This window comes from Cyprinus carpio, chromosome A1 (genome assembly GCF_018340385.1).
Source record: "Cyprinus carpio isolate SPL01 chromosome A1, ASM1834038v1, whole genome shotgun sequence".
Taxonomy (NCBI): Eukaryota; Metazoa; Chordata; class Actinopteri; order Cypriniformes; family Cyprinidae; genus Cyprinus; species Cyprinus carpio.
This window is the reverse complement of record NC_056572.1, coordinates 23,402,935-23,430,163: the sequence shown is the minus strand read 5'-3', so window position 1 is coordinate 23,430,163 and position 27,229 is coordinate 23,402,935. Positions and strand designations below refer to the sequence as shown.

At 38.3% G+C, this 27,229-nt stretch overlaps 1 protein-coding gene across 3 annotated transcripts; it reads right to left on the bottom strand.

Annotated features, from left to right (window-relative positions):
* Positions 1-2,069: 2,069 nt before the first annotated feature.
* Positions 2,070-26,850, bottom strand: LOC109051587 (protein FAM193A-like). 3 transcript variants are annotated; one of them, XM_042758279.1, is made up of 23 exons: positions 26,523-26,850; positions 22,996-23,064; positions 22,469-22,702; positions 16,549-16,718; positions 16,231-16,398; positions 15,777-16,008; positions 15,389-15,513; positions 15,163-15,310; positions 14,985-15,059; positions 14,793-14,870; positions 14,169-14,287; positions 13,717-13,959; positions 10,538-10,670; positions 10,251-10,394; positions 10,061-10,069; positions 9,255-9,468; positions 7,964-8,188; positions 7,575-7,857; positions 7,220-7,406; positions 5,942-6,172; positions 3,328-4,168; positions 3,143-3,224; positions 2,070-3,054 (listed from the first exon to the last, which is right to left on the bottom strand). In XM_042758279.1, exons 1-23 carry the CDS (start codon positions 26,664-26,666, stop codon positions 2,961-2,963), a joined length of 4,248 nt encoding a protein of 1,415 aa, XP_042614213.1. In that variant the 5' UTR covers positions 26,667-26,850; the 3' UTR covers positions 2,070-2,960. The 3 variants fall into 3 exon arrangements, with proteins under 3 accessions (XP_042614213.1, XP_042614196.1, XP_042614203.1); XM_042758262.1 differs by having other exon boundaries at positions 9,818-10,069; positions 26,523-26,849; XM_042758269.1 differs by lacking the exon at positions 22,996-23,064 and having other exon boundaries at positions 9,818-10,069.
* Between the last annotated feature and the right edge of the window lie 379 nt (positions 26,851-27,229).

The window sequence follows — 27,229 nt, the reverse complement described above, 5'->3', positions numbered from 1 at the left end:
GTATTGATGCATCATCTTGTGTAGTTGCACTTCTCATTCAGTCAAAACTACTACTTTAAACTTCATATTGAAAGTACAGAGTGAATTTGGCCTCAACCAGAAATGTCTTACTAAAAAAAGATTTCACATAAATGAGGTAACTCCAGCATTGCATCATGGGTGACTAAAACTGGTCAACTAAAACTAAAGATTCAGAAAATCTCCCATTGTTCATTCTCCGATTTTCCAGGCAAACACGTGGTCATATTTAAATCATATAAATAATATTTAATTACTAACTGATTTTCTTTTACCTCAGTTTACTATAACAATTTAGATTACTGTATTAAAACGTACAGGTTTTCTTACACTACTGGCTTTAAAATGCTTTTGTTTTTAAAGAAGCCTTATTATTTAATTGATCAAAAAATACAATTAAAACAGTAATACTGTAAAATATGATTGCCATTTAAAATAACTGTTTTCTTTTTGAATATATTTTCAAATTTAATTTAGTCCTTTGGTGGCAAAGCTGTATTTTCAGCATCATTACTCCAGTCTTCAGTGTCACATGATCCTTTAGAAATTATTCTAACATGCTGATTTGCTGCTCAGTATTATCACTGGTGAACACAGCTGTGTTGCTTAATTTTTCTCTGAAAACTGTGATGCTTTCTCCTTGCCATTTAGAATTGTATGATAGTAAAAAATGCTTAAATATAAATTTATTGAAATGATATCATCTCTAACAAGACAAGCAGCAGTTCATCTAACCTGTTGTTTCTTTGTTACACGCTAAAAAGGAGGTAGGCGTTCCACCGCAGCGAAAAAGTTTTTTGGCAGGAAGTGAAGAAAAAAAAAAAAAGCCCTACATAAAACAAAGTTTAATGATGATGGAGAGTGACAAAAGTTCCCTTTCTGTGGGAGTCATAAGTATTGAAATAGTCTGTCAAGTGGTTTCAAAGATTAAAAATATGCCCTCCCTCCCATTTAAAACAGGATTCTAATGCATTTTTGAAGAGTGAGGTAATCACACTTTTTGTTGCAATTTTGAAATGAAAAAGCCAAAATCATACATATATGTATGTATATGTATATGTATATGTATATGTGTGTGTGTGTGTGTGTGTGTGTGTGTGTGTGTGTGTGTGTGTGTGTGTATATATATATATATATATATATATATATATATATATATGTATGCACCTTTAAACGCTGTCAACTCAAACACAAAGACAAATCTAAATTTTGACCAATCTCTATAAAGGGTAAAAAAAAAAAAAAAAACTTGTTGAATCTCAATAATTGTCTTAAAAGGAAAACAGGGAATCAAAAGAGAATGAAAAATAATCAAAATATTAGTTTGAGGAAATATCACAATCACTATTTTTTTTACATTCATAATAATGTGAACTAGAGAATTATATACAAAAACAAAAGGAACATTCAGAAAGTCTATGTTGATTCTTATGTGGCCTTCAACTCACCCTGCATTGGATGGGAGAGCAGTATTTGCCTTTTTTTTCTTCTTATAAACTTAAATATCACCTTTATCTCAATATGCATTCAGTTGAACATGCTTACTTAAAATTCATGCTTACTTAAATGATAAAATCTGAAGGTTATTTTCACTTTCAGCATGCACTTACCTCAGCAGCAAAAATATTACTGTATAATCTGCTTCCAGTGACGCTCAATGTTTGGACTGGAAGGAATAGTTTCACCGACTTGAACCTGCCACACCCTGGTAATAAAGTCACAAGAAAGAAAACCTAAAATAATTCATAATGACTTCACCTCAAATTTTGAGCAAATTATCCGAAATGTTTGCATATCTATTATTATCACCATTATGATTGCTGGAGTAATGAGTTGTAGCCAATGTTAAACTGTAAACACTTACCAGAATGATGGGGATGGACTTGTTGCAATGTGCCAAGTCATGCAAATTAGGGGTGTGAGGTTGCTCCTTTCATGTTGCTCTGCAGTCAGTTTTGTATATCCCCTTGATTAGATAAGCTTAGGAATTTGATAAGTGTTGGATGTATGTAATGGAGCCAAATAGAAAAAAAGACACAGACACAGAAATGTCCTGCCACTCTACTGTATTCCATCTTTCAAAAAGAAAGACAAGATTTTAATATTACTTAACAATATGTTAAAAAGTAGCCAGTCCGGCTTCAGTGTTAATACAATATACACTCTATAACAGATTGATAGTGTGAGTATTGTTCGATTCGATTCTGAAAGTATTCTGATACAAGCTTGGTACAAGTTGGAAAAAACGAAAAGAAAACAAACAAACAAAAATAAAATGGTAACTTGTTACACTGAACAATTTGGAAATGGAACTGAAAACCCGACGTGAACATTGTCAAGTAGTAGCCGTTCTCCCAATAAAGGGAGAGGTACGGGGCAATGACATGAAGCTGACCAGTCCGATTCTCTTGACGAGTTGTGAGGAAGTGCAGTGCTAGGTGCAAAGGTGAGCAAAGCCACAGCTGATCTGAATTAAAGGATCTTTTTTTCATATTCATCTTTTTTTTTTTCACTGAAGCATGTCTTTTGCAGTGCCTTCATCCTAATGTACATAAAGCAAGAGGAAACCCAGAACGTGGCACAGACCTAAGGGAAACGGCCCACTCACTGACAAAAAGCACACACGCTTTTTAAAAGAAGAAAAGGGAAACCAAAATAATAGGGATAAACTTATAAAGTAGCATTTTGTGGTTGTTTTTTGACTTTGCTCTTTTTTTTTTTCTCTCCAGAAGTACTGCAGGAATATAAGCCCATTTTGGGTTCTTTGCAGAACCCACAGCAACAAGGACAAGGCAAGGCGGCATGGATAATGTAGACCGGAGGAGCAGTTGAAACATAGCAGCACTGGGGTCAGCAGTCAGTCTGTAGAAACATGGGAGAGAGAGAAGAATCCGGAGGAACGCTTATCGATTCCTGCCATTGTCTCTTGAAAGGAAGACCAATTAGTGGGCAGCAAACGTGGCCTTCTTCAAGCTAAAATTGGACCAGTTGATGGACAACCTCTGCCTTGTCTGTCGCGCTGAGTCCAAGCAGAACCTGCGAAAAAGGTGAAAAACGAATTCATTGGGAAGCAAAAGGTCATGAATGCCAGATTAAAACATTACAGAATACTACCAAACAGTACCTTTTGAAATATTCCACCTCGCGTTCGGTCTCGTCCATGTCTACGCTGTCCAAATCAATGTCTTTGGGCAGAAAAACATCATCTGTTGGACAACAAGAGAGTTCTGACTTGATTTTCCATTCAAAAATGGACAAATGTTTTCTTTTTATCCTTTATCTTCAGACAGTTCGGCACACAACACTCACCTATTGAGTTACTCGTCTTGTCCGCTTTTTTCTTCTTATTCTTCTTAGCTTTACTTTTGGGCTGAGGGGACTCGTTGTTTGGGACCTTGCCGTTCTGCTGAGGAGGTTCCACAGCTGAAGATTCAGTAACGGGAGAGTTCCTCTCGTCTTTCCCTCCATTCTGTGGCTTTTTCCCATTAGTCCTTTCATCCCTCTTGATCTCGGTCACTGACTCGTCTGAAGCTTTCTGCTTGGCTTTGGTGTCAGTTTGAGGGCTGGCTGCATTCCCGGCTTTGGGAAGCTCTGAAGCTTTGGAGGTCTCAGCTGGCCTCTTTGTGGCCTCACTGTTGGGTTTGGAGCCATTTGCTTGCTGTTTGAGTTTGACCTTGGTATGGGAGGACTCTGGGTGGGAGGAGGTGCCATTCTGGAGGGCAGGAGACTCTGAAGGTCTCTCTTTGCAAGTCTTTGGGCTTGGCTGTTGCAATGGGCCGTTCTTCCCACCCGTGGGCGATTCCGGTTCTATACGAGGCTCCTTAGGACTGAGACGGATGAGACTGTGCAGTAGCTGTGTTTTGCCGTTCTGCATGTTCTTTTCTAAAACGCTCTGTGCTGTCTGCTGAAGAGGCTGAGGGCTGTTGGTAGTTGGAACGAGAGAAGGATTTTCAGACTTGGTTACCTCCTTGACTTTGTCTTTCTTTTTCTTCTTAGATGCCCGCAACTGCTGCATTTCCTGCAGACGGAGCAGCTCCTGCTTCAGTGCTGCCTCCTCCTCCTCCTGTTGCCGCCTACTCTGTTCCTTTAGAAACTGCTGTTGTAACTCCAGTTCCCGAGCCTCCGCCTCTAGACGGGCTTTCTCCTCCAGCTGCACCCAAACAAACCTCCAGACAGTTAATTCCATGACACCCCAAAAGAGAGATTGATCCCATGACTAGTGTGTGTGTGTGTGTGTGTGTGTGTTTAAATAACATATCATGCATTACTCATTCATAAATATCATTAAGCGTTTTGGGTCAACATGACATTTTACATCCTGAACTAATCTTGCTTTTTCATATAAAGGTCAAATTATTTGACATATTATTTGACATTTCATGAGGAGTGTTTTTCCAAATACAAATAAGAATTGTTGAAGTTTTGTTTAAAAAAGTGCTGTCAATCGATTAAAAAACTATTTTCACCATTTTGTTTTTTTTATTAATCCCGATTAATCTCACATAACATTTAAGTTTTTAAATATACTTTTATGTTGAAAAACAATTTCCCAAATTAATGTAGAAATAACAAAGAGAGTATATCTTTTTTATATCTGAAGGTGAGTATCACTAATACCAATACTACTGATGTCCCCCTTATATTTAACCATTGACTACAGCCATTAAACATTACAGTAGCTGTAACTGCTATCAATTTTAACATTTATTAGATTTAAAAAAATAACATAAACCCATTATAATAAATGGCATATTTACCTGTGCCCTTCAGCAAGAAGGAAATCTACGAAAACTGAATAAAGTTATCAAACACTAAATTCTAAATTAAATATAAATGAATCCTTGAAGATACAAAAGTTATTGATTTCCTTTTGTTCTCTGATTAAGAGAGATTGCAGAAGCTGGGTTATTAGGTTATTTTGGCCTCTTTAAGAGCTGCCGCTGCTGAACATGACAGATCTGACACGCATCCTCTTTACCTTTTCTGCACTTCAGGTCTTAAAGTCTGCACTAATGAGCTGACAAGTTGAATCGGGTGTGTCAGATGTTCTTAAATGTGACTCATATATAAAAAAATACATGCATGCAAAGTTAAGGCAGCTCTAATCGCCTTTTTCAGTAACTTCATGACTGACGACATAACTATAACGTTGCATGCTGGTAGTTTCATTTGTGCTGTAATATGATATAGCGCTTTAAAGTATTTGTGTGTGCATTTGAAGAGCACATGTTGCAAGCACAGTATAACGGCTGACAGGACAGGACAATTGTTTTTTACTGACATAAGTCCTGACAACATAATCCGACCGCAGTTCACGGTTGTTCTACTGAAGCTCCCTCGTCACCTGTACATTTTCCTCACTCATTTGACTAGCGCATGTTGCAGAGGTGAAGTTGGAGTGCACGTTTGAAAGTCTCCCGTTTGATGTGGTTGTAAAGATGTTCTGCGTCTAAATAAACACAATTGTTGTCAAGAAAAAAAAAAGACAGAAGCAGCAGTTGTGAGTGGGGGTGGCCAACCCCCGTTCCACCCCTGCATTAACTGTGTTAAATATTTTTAATGATGTTACACTGAAAAAATTTTTAGTAAAAAAAAAAAAAATTGTTACCAATCTAATTTTGACAGCACTAATATGTGGGGGTATATATCATATATATATATATTATATATATAGTATATATATATATATATATATATATATATTATATATATATATATTTTTTTTTTTTATATATTTTTTTAAGAAATAATAATAAAAGGTTATGCAAAACTACTTAAGGTTTCTAAGGTTTTTCTAAGACTTTCTTATAATGAAGTTAAAAAAAAAAAAAACATTAAAAGACAGCTGTATTGCATTTTAATATAGTTTTATGGTGAATAGATTTAGACAAGAGTATAATTCCTGATAACAAAATGAGTTTACCTTCTTCTGTTTGTGACGGGCACGTTTGGCTGCTTTGGAGCTGCTGGGTGGTTTGTTGTCCGCGCTGTTGATGAACTGTAACAGGTCCTCTACCTTGCGATCGTCCTCCACCCCGTCCCGCTCAAGCAGCAATTCTTCTTTCTTAGGCTGTTCCTCTTTCCGCTTAGTCAGCCTGAGTCGCAACTTCTCCCGCATCTCTGCATAGTTCCTACTGGTGGGTGCGGCAGGGGGCTACGCACCACAAACAACATAAGCCTGATTAGCTTATTTATTCATCACACATTTAATGATAAACAGGTAACATGAACTGCTTCCACAAATATTCCTTTAATGGTATGATTTACTGATATGGTGCAGGAAATAAGTGCATACAATGATCCATCACTAACACTGTGTGAACACCACACAATTATTGGAAGCTCTGATACCTCAAAGTGTCTGACTATAATTATATATAATTAATAATAGAACTGGATGGTATGATGTATGCAGTGAGTTAGGGCAGAAAAGGGTCTACTATATCGTGGTAGATGTATGTTATTTACATGGATTACATCTGTGGGCAGGACTGCTTTGTGTTAATGTTAAAGTGACTTTAAAGTGACAAGTTGTATCTTGCATCATGTCCCAATTATTGCAAATACCATTAAGCCAATTATCAGTAGATGATATAGTTGATAACCGATGAATGGCTTGTTAATAATCTTTATTTTCTCTAAATAAATATTATATAATTAAAACACTAAAAACACTTGTTTTAAATGTTACAGGTGAATTTAGGCATCATAAGCTTATAATGTACTGTATGAAAAGTGGATATTCATTTTGAGATTTGCCAAATATTACATTTTTTTCACTTTTTTTTCCCAAAGTGAGTGTCAAATGACGGCAAATGTAATTGAAATGTAAAAACGGGAAATGAGTGAGCACAATTTAATATCCAAAAATGAATGATATATATCCAATATCAACAGATACCGACACATGAAAAAATAACTAAACACACAGCTGACAACCAAAAATGTATTAATATATGTCAGACAATGTAATCAAATGAGATGTACCTTATACTTAATCTCAAGTGTTTAATTGTTTTATTTCAAGTATTTAATTATTCAACAACTGCTATTGCCTCTTGATAATTTAATAAAAAAACATTTTTGCTATCTATCATATTGTGATAAATTCCTTTAATACTTTGGTCATACCGCCCAATCCTAATTAGGAAGACTTTTAATTGAGCAGTTTGGTGACAGCCAAATGAGAGTGTTTCCATACCCCTCCGTGACCGAAGAATTCACAGTAGCAGCAGTCACAGTACTTTCCTTCCTTCTGATTGGTGGAGGTGGAGGTAGAAGAGCTGTGCTCTGAGCTGCTGTCCTCATCTTGGCTCTCCTCTCCTTCATATGGCTGGTGCTCGTAGCCTCTGTTGCCTTCACAGCGATGACCCTCACAGTCTGGATCACTGACAAAAACATCCGTACTGTGAGTATATGGATCATATTCTGGTGTATTTTAAAAACAGAAAGCTTGGCATGGTATTGAATACAACAGCTTGTCTATGCGTTTCGGATGCTGGCACAGCAGGAACATGACACAGAAAACTTATAAATGATATACATGGGGGACTGACCTGCACACACTATTTGGACCACTGACTAAACCATCGCCCAGTGTGGTTGGCTGCTCACCAGCTGACAAGCACAGACCCTGATGGACATCCATGTAGCCTGGAGTCTGGGTTACAGTCTTTGGGAAGGACTGGGTGCCTATACTGGGTAGGTGTGTGTTGGGGGAAGAGGGATGCGAGGTTCCGCTGAGAGGGGGGAGAGACGCGAGACTAGTGGGACTATTCCTAGGAGCAACAGGAGTGGGATGTCTATGGTCCTCTTTACCTAAATTATGGAAAACTTCATCTAAAAAAAGGGAAAGGAGGAAAAGGAGGAAAATAAGCACAGGAAAGCCAAAATCCAATCTAAACACTCATGATGGGTCATTTAGAAACGTGGAAGTGATTATTACTCGACTGGACAGTGGTAGCGGTACTGGAGACAGAGGAGGTGGCAGAGGAAGTGGCCATCACCACTTCACTCGCCTCCATGAAGGCATCTTGGTAGTTGAAGAGACACTTTTTCTTGGCGCCGTTCTTCTTCTCTCTGCCATCTGGAGCAAAGTGGGGATTGACATTGGGGTCCAAACTGGAGGAGAGAAGGGGCACGTCGGGAAGGGGAGGGCCCAGCATGTCACCTTTGATAAGGAGAAGAGTTTCAGGATCAGAGAGATACTGAAAACGATAGAAGTCATCAGACACATTCTTTTTGGTCCTTTAGTGACTATTTAAATGCAAATAAAATAAGTATATAAAATACCTATCCGTATAGTGCCAAGTATTTGTTACTGCAGTGACGTCACCCAACTTTTGGACACAGATGGCTCACCTGAGGTGTGGTGCTAGAAAATTGCGTTTTGACTCATTCACAAATTTTGATCTCTTTCCAACAGTTTCTCACCACCAGCCCTGCGGTCTCGGGGAAACCCATCAATTATGGTCCAGAAAGAGCACACCATTAAAACTTAACGAGTATAAACATAACACGCCTCTGTGGACTGCTTTTTGCTATTGGTGGCTAGGTGACTAAATGACTCTGATCGTTAACATTACTCAAAAACAGCTCAGCCAAACAGCTTAAATTGTGTGCAGTTTTTAGTTTATGGCTTAAGTCGAACTTTTACTATTGTTATCACTGTGTAAATTCTTATGAGTGAACCCTGTATCCCATATATATTTGGGGGATAAGACTCTAGAAAATAAAAACTAAATTTCAGAGATTCACTCAGGCATTTTAAGGCAGCTGTCACTCTCAAGTGTGTATGTGGCTATTCTCATATGAATTTTAAATGGATTGAGAATACGGACTCTGATTTGGTGACTACATAAAATACAAACATAATGTTTTGAGCTTATTTAAATATTTTAGTCAAGTATCTTAAGTATCTGAACACAGATCCTGGTGCTGTATGCACATTGTGCTTTTGCAAATTACAACAGGTTCTTCCATAGATGCTATTTTTTAAAGTCGGCATGAAACCAAAATTCTTTGAGAGTGTACTTCTGAATGTAGTCTGAATGATCACCAGAAACATTAATACCAGATCTAAATGGAGCCTGTTAATGTTTTAAGCACCTGAATACCTCTTAAAGGTTACAACTCTCCACATTAAAAATTCTAAACACATTTTAGTCAAAATGGAAGTGTCGTTTTATCCACTTTGAAGTGTGCAAAACATCTTTAAAATGACCTGGGCAACTGACCAGGTAGGGGTTCCTGGAGCAGCACAGAAGGGTTCCAGTTTTTCATCATATGCGTGTCCCATAGGTTCTCTAGTTTGAGCGAGGGACATGGCAAAGAGCCGTTCCAGTCCCCTGCTGTGTTGAAGCAGCTCTGGTAGACGTGCTCTGGTAGGGTGGGGTTGAACACTTGCTGCTTTCCGCCTGTTTGATTGGATGTGGGGGTGGGAGGAAGAGTCTAGAGAAGATGATGTGAAGAGAGTTGGGATCATTATATGAAAAATTCATCAAGAAATGTTCTTTTAAAATGATTTACAATAATGCTATTGAAAATCTAATGGGAAATTTATGATGACATCGCGTCACTGCTTGATAAGCAATAGTCAATGATGTGGAAAGGGACATACCCAGTAAGAAGTGAAATTTAGCACCTGTGCCTTTTTTAAAGATTATAATTTCTGATACAAGTCACCCCCTTGTGGCTGGAAAAATAACAGCAACTTCACCAAGCACCTATAACCCACACAACTCTCAAAGGGAAGGCTGGGAATTTCCTGTGCATTTCTGTGCATGTGCGTGCGTCTAACCTTGCTGTGTGTGAGCGGAGGGGTGGAGTAGAGGGTGGGCAGCAGTGGTCTGGGCAGGTGGGAGAGGTTGTGTAAGGGTAGATGGCCGTGGATGTGGGGGTAGAGGTGGAGGGCAGGGTGGGCTGCCGTCTTCTCTGAGAAGAACTGGTGACCCCCCGCATGCAGCCTGGTGGAGTTCAGGCCGGAGGCGCTACTGTCCCCGTTGCCCTGATTGCACACATGACATTCGCACGGATGTTGTACCTGATCCACCTAAAAAGGAATCAAAGATTTATCAATTTGCCAGAGGCCATATTTGCTACTCAACTTCAGCACATGCATGGCCTAAACTTCCGCATGTGTAACACCTCAAGCAGATTAAGTGTTATAGTCTCCAAAGGCTTAATTGTTCTTAATTCTTAAAGTCCCAGTATCATCTTTTCTTACACTCTACCTGTGAATGAGGGTATGACGGAGGCGGACGGTCATTTTTCCCTCCAGAGAGTGACACCTTCTGGCCTGGAGGCTCCTCACCACTCTCCCTCTCCTCCTCATCACCTTCAGAGGAACTGCTACTGCTGCTGCTCCCCCGTGAAGACTGGGAGAATGAGAATTAGAGAGTACAGCTTATTACCATCCAAGTAATTTAATTTCTAAATTCAAATGTCTATTTTTTTTTTCAGCTGACAAATGTTTATTTACACTGTAGGTGACAACAACAGATGATCAGCAGCCACCTACTTTATCTTTAAGGTTCATGCTGACTTCTCCCCCACTGAGCTGACTGTGGATGCCATTAAAGCTGGCCACCACCGCAGGGTCTTCGTACCCACTCAGAGGGTAGATGGCAGACAACGGAGGCACTTCATCATCGCTGGGGCAGAAAAAGAAAGTAAAAGAAACCTAATGACTCAGCCTCTGGAGTTGTGATGTAATAAAAAAAAACTGATGACACTGCGTTATTGAAAAACAGAAACTGATTGAGCTCAGCAGGAAAGTACATAATGAAGTCATTGAAATCATGAATACAGTAATGACTATAATAATTGGAACTTGCCTGATCTGACTCTTATCTGATTTTCCAATACTGTCCACAGGTGACCTATTACCAGTACTACACACTACAAAAAAATTCCCAAGTCTACATTTCAGCATTATCCACATAAAAACCCTTGACTCACTAAATTATTATAAAATGCTGCCATAAAGCAAGCAGACAGGGAACAACACACTTTTTGCCATACCTGCAAATGACTGCATTTTGCTTTTATATACACTACAGTGCAAAGGTTTGGGGTTGGTAACATATATATTTTTATATACATGAAAATGTTTAATACATATTAAAATAGAAAAGTCAATTAAAACTGTAATACAGTGGGGAAATATTTATTTTTATCCCTGCTGATTTTGTAAGTTTGCCCACTGGGGGGTCTGTAATTTTTATGGTAGGTTTATTTTAACAGATATCAACCAAAAAACCCAGAAAACACATTATATAAAGGTCAGAAATTGATTTGCATTTCAGTGAGTGAAAAAAGTATTTGATCCCCAAGCAAAACATGACTTAGTACTTGGTGCAGAAACCCTTGTTGACAAGCACAGAGGTAAGACGTTTTTTTGAAGATGGTCACCAGGTTTGCAAACATCTCAGGAGGGATTTTGATCCACTCCTCTATACAGATCCTCTCTAAATAACATTATTCATAACATTATTATTACTGTATTTTTTTTTTATTAAATTAAATAAATGATGACCATAACGCTCTTCTTTCAAAATCAAACAAACAAAAATCTTACCAACCCCAAACTTTTGAATGGTTGTGTGTGTGTGTGTATACTCATGTACAGGTCCTTCTCAAAAAATTAGCATATTGTGAAAAAGTTCATTATTTTCCATAATGTAATGATAAAAATTAAACTTTCATATATTTTAGATTCATTGCACACCAACTGAAATATTTCAGGTCTTTTATTGTTTTAATACTGATGATTTTGGCATACAGCTCATGAAAACCCAAAATTCCTATCTCAACAAAATTAGCATATCATGAAAAGGTTCTCTAAACGAGCTATTAACCTAATCATCTGAATCAACTAATTAACTCTAAAAACCTGCAAAAGATTCCTGAGGCTTTTAAAAACTCCCAGCCTGGTTCATTACTCAAAACCGCAATCATGGGTAAGACTGCCGACCTGACTGCTGTCCAGAAGGCCATCATTGACACCCTCAAGCGAGAGGGTAAGACACAGAAAGAAATTTCTGAACGAATAGGCTGTTCCCAGAGTGCTGTATCAAGGCACCTCAGTGGGAAGTCTGTGGGAAGGAAAAAGTGTGGCAAAAAACGCTGCACAACGAGAAGAGGTGACCGGACCCTGAGGAAGATTGTGGAGAAGGACCGATTCCAGACCTTGGGGACCTGCGGAAGCAGTGGACTGAGTCTGGAGTAGAAACATCCAGAGCCACCGTGCACAGGCGTGTGCTTTTGAACCAGAAACAGCGGCAGAAGCGCCTGACCTGGGCTACAGAGAAGCAGCACTGGACTGTTGCTCAGTGGTCCAAAGTACTTTTTTTTCGGATGAAAGCAAATTTTGCATGTCATTCGGAAATCAAGGTGCCAGAGTCTGGAGGAAGACTGGGGAGAAGGAAATGCCAAAATGCCTGAAGTCCAGTGTCAAGTACCCACAGTCAGTGATGGTCTGGGGTGCCATGTCAGCTGCTGGTGTTGGTCCACTGTGTTTTATCAAGGGCAGGGTCAATGCAGCTAGCTATCAGGAGATTTTGGAGCACTTCATGCTTCCATCTGCTGAAAAGCTTTATGGAGATGAAGACTTCGTTTTTCAGCACGACCTGGCACCTGCTCACAGTGCCAAAACCACTGGTAAATGGTTTACTGACCATGGTATTACTGTGCTCAATTGGCCTGCCAACTCTCCTGACCTGAACCCCATAGAGAATCTGTGGGATATTGTGAAGAGAAAGTTGAGAGAGACGCAAGACCCAACACTCTGGATGAGCTTAAGGCCGCTATCGAAGCATCCTGGGCCTCCATAACACCTCAGCAGTGCCACAGGCTGACTGCCTCCATGCCACGCCGCATTGAAGCAGTCATTTCTGCAAAAGGATTCCCGACCAATTATTGAGTGCATAACTGAACATAATTATTTGAAGGTTGACTTTTTTTTGTATTAAAAACACTTTTCTTTTATTGGTCAGATGAAATATGCTAATTTTTGGAGATAGGAATTTTGGTTTTTCATGAGCTGTATGCCAAAATCATCAGTATTAAAACAATAAAAGACCTGAAATATTTCAGTTGGTGTGCAATGAATCTAAAAATATATGAAAGTTTAATTTTTATCATTACATTATGGAAAATAATGAACTTTTTCACAATATGCTAATTTTTTGAGAAGGACCTGTATATATAAAGCCGTTTTACTTGAATTCAGTGAGAAAAAAAAATTCCTCACAGAACTGCACACAAAAACCTACACAATGTAGTCTCATTGACAAAAAGTGACTCTCATCATCTGGTTCCATTAATGAATCATTCAAAAAGACTTCAAATCGTGAGTTACTGGTTCAAATCAGCCCTTCAGTGAATGAGCTCATCAAATCTGCCAGAGGAGTAACTAAATCAACATTTGACTCACTTACTAAACTTCAAGTCATCATTACTGTCAGTGATATGTACTACTTAAGGCTCATAAAAATCTTCAGTATCATTTCTGACTGATTGTAAATATGGCAACGTGTAGTTAAAGACACGCATTTGCAGAATAATTTTTGTAATAAACATTATTTACATAAAAGACAAAAACTGGTAGATATTTATGGGACAGACATCGAAAAGGAGTGTTTAAGTAATCAGATTAATTTCATATTAAGCAGAAAGCACAAAACAGTTTTAACTCACAATGTGGTGGTGCCATCCTGTGGCAGGATGAGGCGAGGGTGCTGCTGGATGGTGATGGGGGAGCCGGGGGCCGAGCCGGACCCTGAGCTGCCTGATGACATGCTGGGGGGATGGACCTCTGACAAGTAGTCCCGGGGAGGCTCCCCCTGCAGAGGCAGCTTTAGATGCAGATCCTCTGCCATAGGAGCATCCATGATGCCACAGGTCAGAATGTGAGACAGGCTGCAGTCATCACAGGTGCATCTGGAGGTAAATGCATTAACTCAATGAGTACACAGACTACCGATATACAACGGTGTAGGGTAAGGATACTCAAAGGGCACTAAAAGATCGTCACTTGTAATTTTCTAAAAGTGGCCCCCAAAATGTATCGCTTTAAAAGAAGACCTGCCAATCAAACTTATTTCATACACATTATACATAGATTATAACCGAATTAAACTGATAAGTACCTCCTTCTGTAGTTGCAGTTGGGACAGTCTGGGATACTCAGTCTGGATGAAAGCATCTGTTTCACTGTGTCTGTAAACTTACTGTCACCACCCAGAGATTTTTTGCTGTTCGGCAGAAACTGCAATCACAATATTAAAACAATAATTGTGAACACAGCTGGTTTTATAAGGAAACATATATATATATATGTTTCCTTGTAAAAGCTATACATGATTTTTTCATATTTTAATATATTTTACAAAGTAATTTAATCTTGTGACGGTGAGGCTACATTTTCAGCATCATCATCTTCAGTGTCACATGTCCCTTTATTCTAATATGCTGATTTGCTGCCCAACTAAATATATATTGCTTAATATACTTGTGATATATTTTCAACAGTGATAACTGAATCTAAAGGTACAGTGTAAAGGTTTTGTGCAATTGGTGACTGAATGGGCAATTTTCATGTTAATCAGGAATACAGTAAATACCATATTCAATTTAATCTTAATTCCATTAGTTGTCAAGAAAGCACTGGACTTGCAGGCTTTAATTTGGGTACACTTGCCACAACCACCTTTTTTTTTTAATTCTCAATATGTCCAAAGGGTTAATAAGATCTGGTTTGGAGAAAATATTACCTGCTCTTCAAAAAATCTTTTCTGTTTGAATATCTCTGCATCTTCTTTGAGCATCCGCTGCTTGGTTCTTAAAGACATTTATTAAAAAAAAGAGAAACGCATTTAGCTCCACTCAATAAACTGCTTTTGTAAAGGACAAAGCCATGTATGAAGATTAATAATGGCTAATGAATGACTTCAGCTACAACTTACATTTCTATTAATTAAAGACTTATGTGGTTCTGTCCTTTGATTTGTGAGATTCTGACCTTCAACCTTGAAAAGCAACTGCAAACAGGCAAAACTGGTATTAGATGCAAGGTCATGCAAGAGAGCCACCAATGATTAGTTCAGTAAGGCTACATTCACTTTACTGGCCAACAAAAAATACCTGCTCATCAACATAGTCATCAATCCTCTTCTCACACTCCAGCCATTCGAGAGCCACCGCACTCATCTCCTGGTCAAGCTGGTGGTATCTCTCCAGCAGTGTACAGTACATATCCTCACTGTATGAATCATGCGATGTTGTGCCCTGCCTATTCAACAAAAACTAAATAATGGCATCTATACACACACAGAGGAGTGCTATAAGAATGATAAAGTTCTGACCATACCTGAGCCGGGCCACTAAGGCAGGTAGACTGTTGTGCAGGATGGGTTCAGAGAACACCAAGTTCTCAAAAAGGTGCTTATTGTGGAGCTCCCATGTCACTTGAAACTTCTGCAAATGTTCATTCTCCTGAAAAGGAAGAACAGTGCTAGCAGTAGTCCATACTGATGGAGGTACTTAAACAGATTTTCATTATTCATTTCATTATTCATATACCCGCAAACGAGTGTTTGAAAGCAGGATCGACTGTATATTTATCATTAATGGTGCTGCAGAAAGAATGGTATTGTTTGTTACTTTTTAAAATGCAAGTATTGACTCGCTAGTGAAGTACTAGTACTTTTGACAACAGCAGAATGTATGCATAATATGACTGGGTTGCAACAACACACCAGGGTGAGCAGGAAGCTGCTGATAGTGCGGGCCGCCTGGCAGAGTGCGTTGTACTCCTCTAGCAGCAGTGAGATGAACTGGTGGGCCTGTGGAGGCCCTTGAGCAACTGCACCGGGTGCCTTTGAGCCTGAGGACAGGTGCTTGAGCAGCCGTACTTTCATCTCTAAGACGTACTCCCTTGCCTGCTGTTCCAGTCGTTGGTACAACTGGTAGGGATCTTTCTCACAAAGCCTGAATAAAGAGAAAGCGAGGTGAGGTTTTGGGAGGAGAGAAATAAGAGATTCCAAGTGTCGTCCAGTGGAGTTATAAATGTGATAGTTTATTACACAGGGTCAGCAGATCCACAAGACTGCAGAGCTTGTTGTCATTTTCACTGTTATCAAGAGCCTGTGTCTGTGTCAGTGAAATACATTTTAAATAACAATATACAGGTTTTCAGGAGAAAGCCAATACCTGTCAACGAGTTCCTTCATGCTGTCTTTGTCCCGGTCAAGAGGCTGTTCCTGATCATCAGCCAGCGGAGTCCCAGTCTGGCGGTAAATGCACCGGACCAGGTATCTGACCTCAGACCAGTGATTCTGCAGTTGTTGTGACTCCCGCTCTGATTCAGCTGTGATCTCCCTGACCAAAGGCACCACAATCAAAGCATCGTAGATGAAAAAATAAACAAGTCTTGATTAGTCCAACATCAGACATGATTATAAGACCCATGCAAGCTGATCCCACAACATGCATTTAAAAAAAAAAAAAGCCCATTGATGCAGGACTCACCTCCGCTCATAACAGGCCTCACAGCTACACATTGTGTCTGCAGTGAGGGGAGCGCTGAGATCTGGAGCAGGCAGTGTAGGAGTACCAACTGTCATTCGCCCTCCGGCCCCCAAGGGCTCCTGGGACAAACCGCCATTACCCACTGGCATGTGCAATAAGAAGTCCTGATTCTGATGAAGAACAAGAAAAGAATTATGTAACACCAATTATTTTTTTCAGGCTATTCTCAAAATCTCTCTGACCCACTGCTGCTACTTATTTACTTTACACTAATTTAATTTAAATTAGAGTTGGATAACATTGACAAATGTGGTCAAATGGGAAAAAAAAGAAAAAATAACTTACTTTAAAATAATGAACTTTTTTTGATCAATTGACTCTTCCACCTTGAGTGTTCTCCTAACTCAAATTTACAGCTACTCCCTACAGGTGCTTTTAAAAATTGCTTTTGGATGAAAGAGCCCTGCAGTAGAGATGCGCGGATCAGCTCAAACATCACTGCTTTAAACAACTTATATATTAGTGCTAAGTTAACACATGCAATTCATTTTTATTTTTCAGTTTAATGTGTTAAAACTATTTAACACAATGAACACGGGGCGGAGCTAGTGTTGGCCACCCCACTCACAGCTGCTGCTTCGGAATCACGTTTATTTAGACGCAGAATGTCTTTAAGACCACATCAAATGGGAGACTTTTCATATGAGCACTACAACTTCACCTCAGCGCCATGCGCTAGTCAAACAAATGTGGAAAAAAGGTGTAGGTGACGAGGGAGCTTCAATAGAACTACACTGAACTGTGGTCAGATGAGATGTTGTCAGGCTATATGTCAGTAAAAATTTATTTTCCTGTCAGCCGTTATACCAGGGCTATTCAATTGGCGGCCCGACACACATCTACATCCGGCCCGAGGGAAGAATATGCGCAGGTCACATATATGCCTTTTTTGCATTAATTAGTTTGTCCACAAGGTTTCACAACCTAAAAAGAAAAGGAAGAGACGCAAAAACAACAATCTACCAGACTCGCAACATCAATAGACAGCATCGTTGACAAGTGTTTGTGTGAGGGGGGTTATGAGATATCCACAACTCTAGTATAAACAAGTATAAAGAGTGTTATTGGTAGGGATAGGCATTCCAAGCGAAAATAATTTTCGAAAATCGCTGGGTATTATTCGATTATTATTTGAAAATCGCACCCCTCCCCCGCATGCACGCACAAACACCCATAAACAGAGAGAGGGGGAGAAAGACAGTATTCATACTTTTAATCTGTATGATAATTTGTTAAATTTAGAAAGTTACCTACCTTAACTCATGCCATATAATGACTGTAACGTGCTGAAACATATTAATATAATAAACATAACTGAATGACGGCACTTATTATCATAACTGTCCATTGATTAGCATAAATCAGCTGCTCATAAGGCTAAGATATTTCCATTTCCAAAAATGGAACCCCTAAAGGGAATAGATACGAGATGGGAGGAAAAATATATGTTACTTCAATATCTTCTGTCGAAATTATATCGTTGGGCAATTATACTGTATATAGACTGTGGGCATCAGGGAACCTTTATTAATATGCGGGGCACTGAAATCGCTTTTCGCTGAAAAACGCGTGCTTGTTTTTTACTTTCACTTTCGAGATTCGTGATCACACGTACGGAGCAGCACTCAGCGATACTTACCACACGGTTTACAAGATTAGATGTTTGTCAGTGCTTCTCAGGATCTGCAAATCATTCACCATCCTCCTATCAGTCATCTCTCCTTACTCTGTTTATGTGGTAAGTGAAATGTTATGTACTGCAAGCGGCTAACTATGTCCCTTAAGTGGCTCCGTAGAACGCGTTATTTGTTTTCCGCGCCTTTCTGAACACGGATTCAGCCAAACCTCTAACCCAGTCAGGGGTGTTTGTGGTCTGCACAGAACTATTATTTGGCATTGTCCCAAGTTACTGTAACCGTTATATGCTACGCAAGTCTTTATTATGCTACGCAAGTCTACAAGTGTGCGCTTGAGACAATGTGTTCTTCTGTTACCTTGGACAGCTTTTAGGTACGTTTTTGGCAGTACCACCCTCTGCTTACATGAACGTGTGTACAATAATCGCACAACCTTTTCGATATTAGTTAATTAAATCAACTAATCGAATATTCGAAAATCGTGACCCATCCCTAGTTATTGGTCATAACTTCTGAAAAGATAGAGTGCAGACACTGGACGAAGATGATAATCAAATAGAGTATAATTTGAAAGGCCGCGCATAAGCTCAGACAAGCACACCAGTAATGCTTCATTTTATGACTCGATCGGTACTCACTACACTTGGCCGATCTCATGAACCGATTGGAATTTGATGACGTCAACTCATGACGACGTACATGATGCGTGGAAAATAAATGACTTAGAGCCACAGTCATGTCATCGCCAGTGTGGAACATGATTTGCTATTTGTCATGTATGTTTTGCTTGATGATATGATGAATAGATGGTACATTTTTAACAGCAGATTCAGTGATGTTAGAGCTGATCTGCGCCTCACTGTGGAGCGTTGGGCGCCACGGCTACCGGAGCTGATCGTGGCCGCTCTAGTCAGTGCTTGTGTTTATACCGGCCAGCCGTAGCACATTTCTGAAGCAGCTCTCTGCACTGCTTGGCTAAAAATAGTCTTGTGAGTTGTCACAGTGTGGAGGACAGGACAAAACCTCGTCGGAGCAGTAAGGGATAACAGTAACATAACACGCAGATTGTGGGCTGCTTTTAAATTAACATTTATTTATAAAACAAAATATCATCTTTGGTCATATTAGCCTACTCAATAGCATTAACACAGGCTCTAATCCTTTCAGACTTTATCTGGTTTGTCACCGTTTCTGTCACTGCAACTTCCTGATCAGGCGAACGAACACACACACACACACAAAATCGTCTTACAAAAATATGTATTTAAAAAAAAAAAAAAGTTAATATTTGCATTATTTATGATTTATTTTATCCACCCGCGACCCACCCGCAAATAATCAGAATGCATTTTTTATTACCTGACCCGTGAATATAGGAAAAGCAAAATATGTTTGCTGTGTATTTAAAGCGGGAGAAACAGGTTTCCCCAGTAACGGCTGTACACACAGCAGCGCTGAGCTCACAAACGCTGCTTTATCAGGCATATAACATGCAAGATGAAATGAAAATGACATCAAACATTTTCTAAAGATAGTCTTCCTTCAGAAATACAGTGATATAAAAACACCCACGCCTGGTTTTGATTTTTAAACGTGCAGTACGTGCTCATGTTTATTCAATGAAGCCCACAAATAAATAAATGTAAATGTGCATCTCATTCAGACCTTCTGCTGTTTCAGTAATATGCAGGTGTTTTATGTACCATCATTTCACAAAGCTAAAGTCTGACCATTCTGTTCTTGCTTCAAATTTTGAAATTAACAGTCTAATTTAAATCAAACATTGCACACCTTTTTTTTTTTGGATCGATTCATGATTTAAATGCAGTGGTTACCACAAATTTCAAATTAGTGATGCAGTGATCCAATAATCAGTATCGGTATTGGCTCCGATACTGGCATTTTCTGCTGGATCGTGTATCGGTCAGATGAGACTGATCCAAATCTGATATTGTGCGTATACTATTCTGTGTTATTGTACAAAAACGTTATAAAGCACCATAACGTTTTTGTGCACCTATATTTTAAGTGTTCTGAAGCTGTTCCATAGTTTAATTTGATGTATAGATGAATATTTTAGTCAAGTTCACGTAAAACCTTCTCCCCGCTGCGTCTGTCTGTCATCCTCCATTCATTCGGTAACTACAGTCAAGACGAGGAAACTCTCTTCAAGAGCACACAATAACTGTGATTTAAAACTGTTAAAAGGCTCAATAAAATATCACAGATATAATACATTACGCAGCAATATCTCTTCCTTTTTTATGCGAAGCGTTGAATTATGTGAGTCAAAGTTGTTTTAATCTCTTCATTATGGAAAAGTGATTGGAATTTTAAATTTGTTAAGATATGTGTTGGAGCTAGGGCTGCACAATTAATCGAATTTCTAATCACACAATTATAGATGCCACAATTACGTAATCGTTGAAAGTGGCAATTAACTGTTCAAAATCCACTTATGTTATACTGCATGCTTTTTTTCTTTCTATATGTTATCTTCAGGGTTACACTATAATACCATTCATTATTTTACAATATTTTATAATTTGAAGAAGAAACCAATCTGATGTATAGTTTACATTTGAGGCTTAATTCTATAGAAAAGCACTAAAGGTTTTTCAGATTTTTTTCAGCTTGTTTATTTTCATATAAAAATACAGCATGCAGTTGCATGAAACAATGGTATAAACATAATTCAGTGTAAATTGTGATAATCGTAATTAATAATCGCAATCACAATTTCAAGGGATTAATCGACAATTATGATTTTTGTCATAATCGTGCAGCCCTAATTGGAGCCATAACCTTTTGTATTATACTTTTGTGCAATGAAATATTATCAATAGTCTTTTTTGTTCAGTTCTATCATATGTTGCTGCCTTCATTACTGTGCTATGCATTTAAAATAAATGTCTTTTAACTTATATATATATATATATATATAGAGTTAGGATACTTGTTTTTCATGAATGTATTTTACAACAGTATACAAAGAGCAGTGTGTAACATTTTACCAGATTTAGTCTTACACTTATTAACTTTTATTTGTTCCCTACTAAATAATGTTATTTCATAAAATTTTTAGTTTCGTTCAATTTTTATAAAATTATTGTGCACCCATGATTTTTCTAGAAAGTTTTGCTGATGAATTATCCACTAACCTAGTTTATAATAGTATTTTTTGTCATAGATTATGATTATATATTTTTTCATTTGTTATTTTTCATTAAAATGAAGTTGTCAAGAGTGATGATCAGGTCAACACACAGAAGTATAGAAATTCTACATTGATTAAAAAACTGTGCTGGTATCGGATCGGAATTGGCAGATACTCAGGATTTTTGGTATCGGATCGGTTCTGAAAAAATTGTTTTTTGCATCCCTATTTCAAACGGCTATGAAAATCAAGGTGGAATACAGTGAAGAATATGGAAATGTTATTTTAGATGTGATTATTTGATTTCTGTACCTGAATATATACAAACATAAAATCCTAAAGCATAATTTAATTTGTATCTTGTTCTATATATTCAGTTGTGCTATTGTTTGTAATTTGTTCTTATTTACTGACTGTTCAATTGTCTTTGATAATGACCGAACTTCATATTTGTCAGGCTAGTAGTTTTTTCTGTTCTATCAAAACTGAAATCGAGAATTGTAAAATTTAACTGGTATCTAAAATATTAGTTTCATATAAGATAATTTATTAGAATACAAGATAACATGGATCAAAAGTAAAATGATAAAGGCAACCATTTTACTATTATTATTATTTTTATTATTTTATTTATTTATTTATTTTGCGGCAGGGCCAGTAGACAAAATCCATAGCATTGAGCCCTGGTAACTGTTGGTAGTTTTAGTTTATTTTACTGCTGAATATGCATTTCAATTTAATTTCTAATTTTATAGGCCCCCCAGAAAGAGATCGGACATGGCAGCCCTCATTAGGCAGCCTTATCCATGTAAAATAAAAAAAGCTTTTTAAGGGGGCTGATGATATGACCGGAGACATACAATTAGTTGCTTTAGCAATAAACCATTTTTAATGAGAGAACAATATTAAGAGCACCAATAATTCCTTCTAACATTCAACACTCCTCTGACTGAAGTTAATTATAGGAATCTTGACGCATTATTTGTCTAATTAAGTTTTTTTTTTTTTTAAGACTAGAGGCAGAGGAGAAACATGCAAGTGTTGAAGGAAAAAAATAAGTCCTTACCAACTGGTCAAGGGAGGGCTGACGATCATCCTTCTCCACGGTGCGTTTGCAGTCGGAGCAGACATACAGAGGCAACTGAAGGGCGCTGGAAGATTTGGGTGACTGAGCTGTGCCATTCTGACTGGATCCTCCTATGTCATGGGAGACAGTGTCCTTGCGCTCACTGCGACATAGCAGGCAACGGTCACCAGTGGTGTAGGGGGCCCTCTGGTTCACCCCGAACGTGAACGGGGTCTGAGTGAAAGACAACGAAACAGATTAACTGTGAGAAAGCAGCTTTCACTTCTGCTAGAAACGTAAAATGCCCATATAGAATATTCTCAAATTGCACTAATGGCCATCCGCCACAGAAGATCAATGGATCAACACTCTAGAAGACTCATAGTGCAAGAATATGCTTCAAATCAGCAACCTAACTTAAACCAGAGCAGACTTTCAGGAAATCACAGCTGTGCTACCACACAGAGGAAATGCAAATATGGCAGAGTGCTGTAGAAATGTTGCAAAGTGAGAGATTTGCCTGTTACCTGAAGGACTCCTGAGAAGTCAGCGTTTACTGGCCCTTCTGAAAACTGTGGAGCGCCATTCACTGGAACCTGAAGTGAAAGACGGCCATAAATCAACTCTCCAAAGCCCCAAGGTTATAAACTTATTACAATAATGTAATTACATACACTCTGTTGTTTACAACTTCAGCTCAAAGCTAAAAGAGTGCCACCTAAATGCACTACTCGTAGCTCCCAAATCACAAAGAAAAAGCCTTTTGCAACACCATGCAGAAGAGTTAAATCAGTTCACTGGATAAAGGCTGACCCTGAGATAGGGCTGGACGATATGACCAAAATTTATATCACCATATATTTCTAAGATTCACAGACTCACCATATTATTATTAATATCTTTAAATTTAAACAATAACATAGGCTGATTATTCTTATAGATTGAAACAAAAGTGCTTCAGCCAGGAAAAAGAGTGAGCAACAACAAAAACACATGTTGCTGGGCTTATTGAAAATGCAAATTAATTCTCTGCCAGCAGGAGGCGCTTTTGGAGTGGCAGGAACCATTGTTTCCCGTAATAGCTGTAAACAAAGCAGCACTCTGCTCATAAACGTTACTTTATCAGATAGAATGAAAATGCCACTGAAACTTTTCTGAAGACAGTCGGTTCCCTTCAAAGCTACATTCATATGAAACACCCGCGTCGCGTTTTGATTTCGTCAAAGCCTTTTTGGAAAATCTATTTGTGAAGGTAAATGTCGATACTGTGGTGGGCTGCAACAAATACATCAATGTATGGGAAACACTGGAAATGTATATCGAAATATCGGAAGTGTGTTTAAAAATCATATCAACGTTATTTAAAAAAAATATTGCCGATATTGATATTGAATTATTGTCCAGCCCTACCTCGAATGAACCCCCAATAGTAGTAGAACACCTATTTTTAAAGAATTCTGTGAAGATGACATATGATGAAGGTATTCATTCCAAATGTACTTCATCTTTCCAGTGTCCTGTTTGCAGAGATTCTCAATTGATGGGTCACAACAACAAAAAAAAATCGGTCTCAGGTCTTATGATAGATAGTAATAAATTGTAATAAATCATTTAAATAATTAGATAATCATGCAAAACAAGAGAAAATACTTTCCATATATTTTGTTGCTGATGTTAAAGGCAATGTGTGCATCAAACTCTAGAATATTTTGGTGCAAATTCCTCCACCACTTGGTAGAAGATAGACAAATTACTGGCATGAAACCATTAAAATAAGGCAAATCAATAATGAACTTCCAAGAGCTTTCATTTTTACTTTTGCATAATAAGGAGTAACAAAGTTTTCCTTCCTGTGTTCCAGCCATAATTAATATGTTAAATGTTGTAATTTAATATAGCCGTCAAGACAAAGCAACTAATAGTTAACCCAAAAATGAAAATTCTGTCATTAAATACTCACCCTCACATTGTTCCATTCCCCCAAGACTTTCATTCATCCTCGGAACTCAATTGAAGATTTTTTAAATTAAATATTGGCAACTGAAGCATAAGCGAACAAAATTTTCAATATGGTTATTTTTGGGGGGTTATTGGCAAACAAAAAGCATTCCCGTCACTTCAGAAAATTTAAGTTGAACCACTGGAGTAACATGGATTACTTCCATGATCTTTTCACTTTCTTTCTAGGCTTTCGAAGTGAAAGTTACTTAGGCTGTCAATGGAGGGACAGAAACCTCTTGAATTTCATTTAAAATATCTTCAACTGTATTCCAAGGATGAACGAAAGTCTTAGGGGATTGTTAAAACATGAGGTTGAGTAATTAATGATGGAATTTTTATTTTTGGGTGAACTATCACTTTAACTTTGATAATAAATCTAAACAATAATATATATATATATATATATATATATATATATATATATATATATATATATATATAAATATATAAATAATTTGCAAAAGCTTGTAAATAATGAACAGCAGGTAATCAGCTATTCAATAAATCAATGCTATCAAGAAAAAAGACCGCAATATCAAATCTCAAAAAACTGTATTGCTTGTATTATTTATAGATACGGTGTGGAATTTTTCCATGTTACAAATGCTTCTCTCTATCTTAGCTTGATATGCAGAGACAACATCATTTAAGCCAACTGCTGTTAGATTAGTCAAACACTGATTGGTTGCTTGAGCACATTAACAGACACTGGCTTAACCAATGGCTGTCCGTCCAACCAGGGGCAAGGAAACTATTTAGGAAATCTGTTTGGAAAAAAAATAAAATGCACTATAGCTTTACCAAAAAATGTCAGTTTTATAAGGAAAAGGAGAAAGTGATTTCTTGAGCGCCTGCTTAAAGCTAACCCTAACAAAAATGTCACAGTTCCAAGCTCTGTATAGCAGATTACAAACAGCTTCACCTGAGTTGACCCGAGCTGATTCTGGCGGTCAATTCGCATCAAAATATTCTTCTATATTCAGTCTTATTTATGATGAAATCAATTATCATAATCAATTCACATATTATTGATGCAATAAACAATTCATATGACATTTCTAACTGTCTGTGATTTCTCACTAACGTCATCTTCACAATATTTTGCCCGCTGGTCGCTGAAATCGCATTAACCAAAACCTGTGCAAGCGAAAGGGCTGGAATTCAGTCCAGTGATGCAATGGCCTCTTTTGCTTGCTTATGTCAACACAGACTGATACTCTTGTTAAGCTACAGATGTGGTTTCCCTGGAAACAGAGGCATACCACCAGAAAGAATAAGTCTGTGACAAAGCCCTGAACACTGGACCCTGTGCTGCGCGTGACACTTCTTACAGCTGGACACCATGAACACACGACAGGAACGCAGCTGATAAACTGAGGTAAGAATGTATGTATATTAATATGGATACGTTAAGAAATAGCTGTGCTGATGTAATGGCATTACATCATATTACATTTGTGTCCAAAGCACAAACTCTGCAAAAGACTCAATTCAAAACCACTGACAAATTGTAATTAAGGATTTGTTGACATTTTAACGTTGAGTATTTTCAAGCACTTCCGGTATGTTCCTGCTTGACACCACTTCTGGAGTTCAGAAGGGCAATTATTATGCCAGTTTTGTTTAATAATACATTTTCAGCCTAAAGAGCGTATTTATTCGTCTTTTTATGTAAGAAGGTTAACACAATAATATATTTATTGAAACAGATATGTAAACACACCAGCTAACACTGGACACCGCTTGACAAGTTAACGCTAGCTTTACATCACTCTGAGCAGCACAGATCACTCAAACATCCACATCTACTGCATGAAATCACTTTAAATACGCTTTACACACGTCTTTTCCTCCCATGTTTCTGTGATCAGACCAGGAACTGTTTAAGATTAAAGCTCTGGATCAGTAAAGCTCAGCTCAGGCTCTATGTAAATGTGTGATCAGCTACAGGAGCTCTCCTAAGCCTCCAATATCACGGAATCTGGACTAAACTACACTGCGTTTAAGCTCGGATCCACCATCAACCGCCTCGCGTGTCCCAGGTGCCGCTCACCTCTCTGTTGAGGCTAGGGATGGTGCTCGGGTCTCCGTGCGCGGTGCCGCTAGAGGGTGTTGGCGGAGCTCCGGCCTTCCCTGCGCCGCCGCCCCGCTTATTCTTCCTGCGCTTCGCTCCGCGTTTAGCGTCTGTAGGACTCATTTCTACCCCACGAAATACACAGACAGCGCTCCGTTTACAAACAGCGGGGTCTCGGGTGCAATGCCAGGCTCTGGCGCTGCGAATACGGGTAAAATTTAACTGTATTTGAGAGATATGATCTAAGAGCCTGCCGACTTGCTCACAGTATAGCAGACTTCAAATTCCAATATGGCCGACCCAACAGGAATTGACCAATGGCGTGTACGCCATGACGCAATAGCGTATGATGCGCTTGGGGCTTATGGGAAATTGAGTTTTTTATTTATTTAATTTTATTACTTCTTGGTTAGATATTGTGTCTGTGTTGGTGCTGGAAGATTGTTAAAAACAATCCATTTCTGATTCTTAATTTCTGCATGCGAGCATAATGGACAATGAAGCTCTTTGTTGCGCTTCGTTATTCTATTTATTCTGGTGTCTTGTTCTATTTTAAGTTCTCTCTCATCCCACTTATTCAAGTCTGTTACAAGTGTGTTGTTTTTCTGGTCAAGGTTTTTTTTTTATTCCTTGCTAATATTAAAAAAATACCGTTGCTGTCCGAGGCCATGTTTTTAATCGCAGTA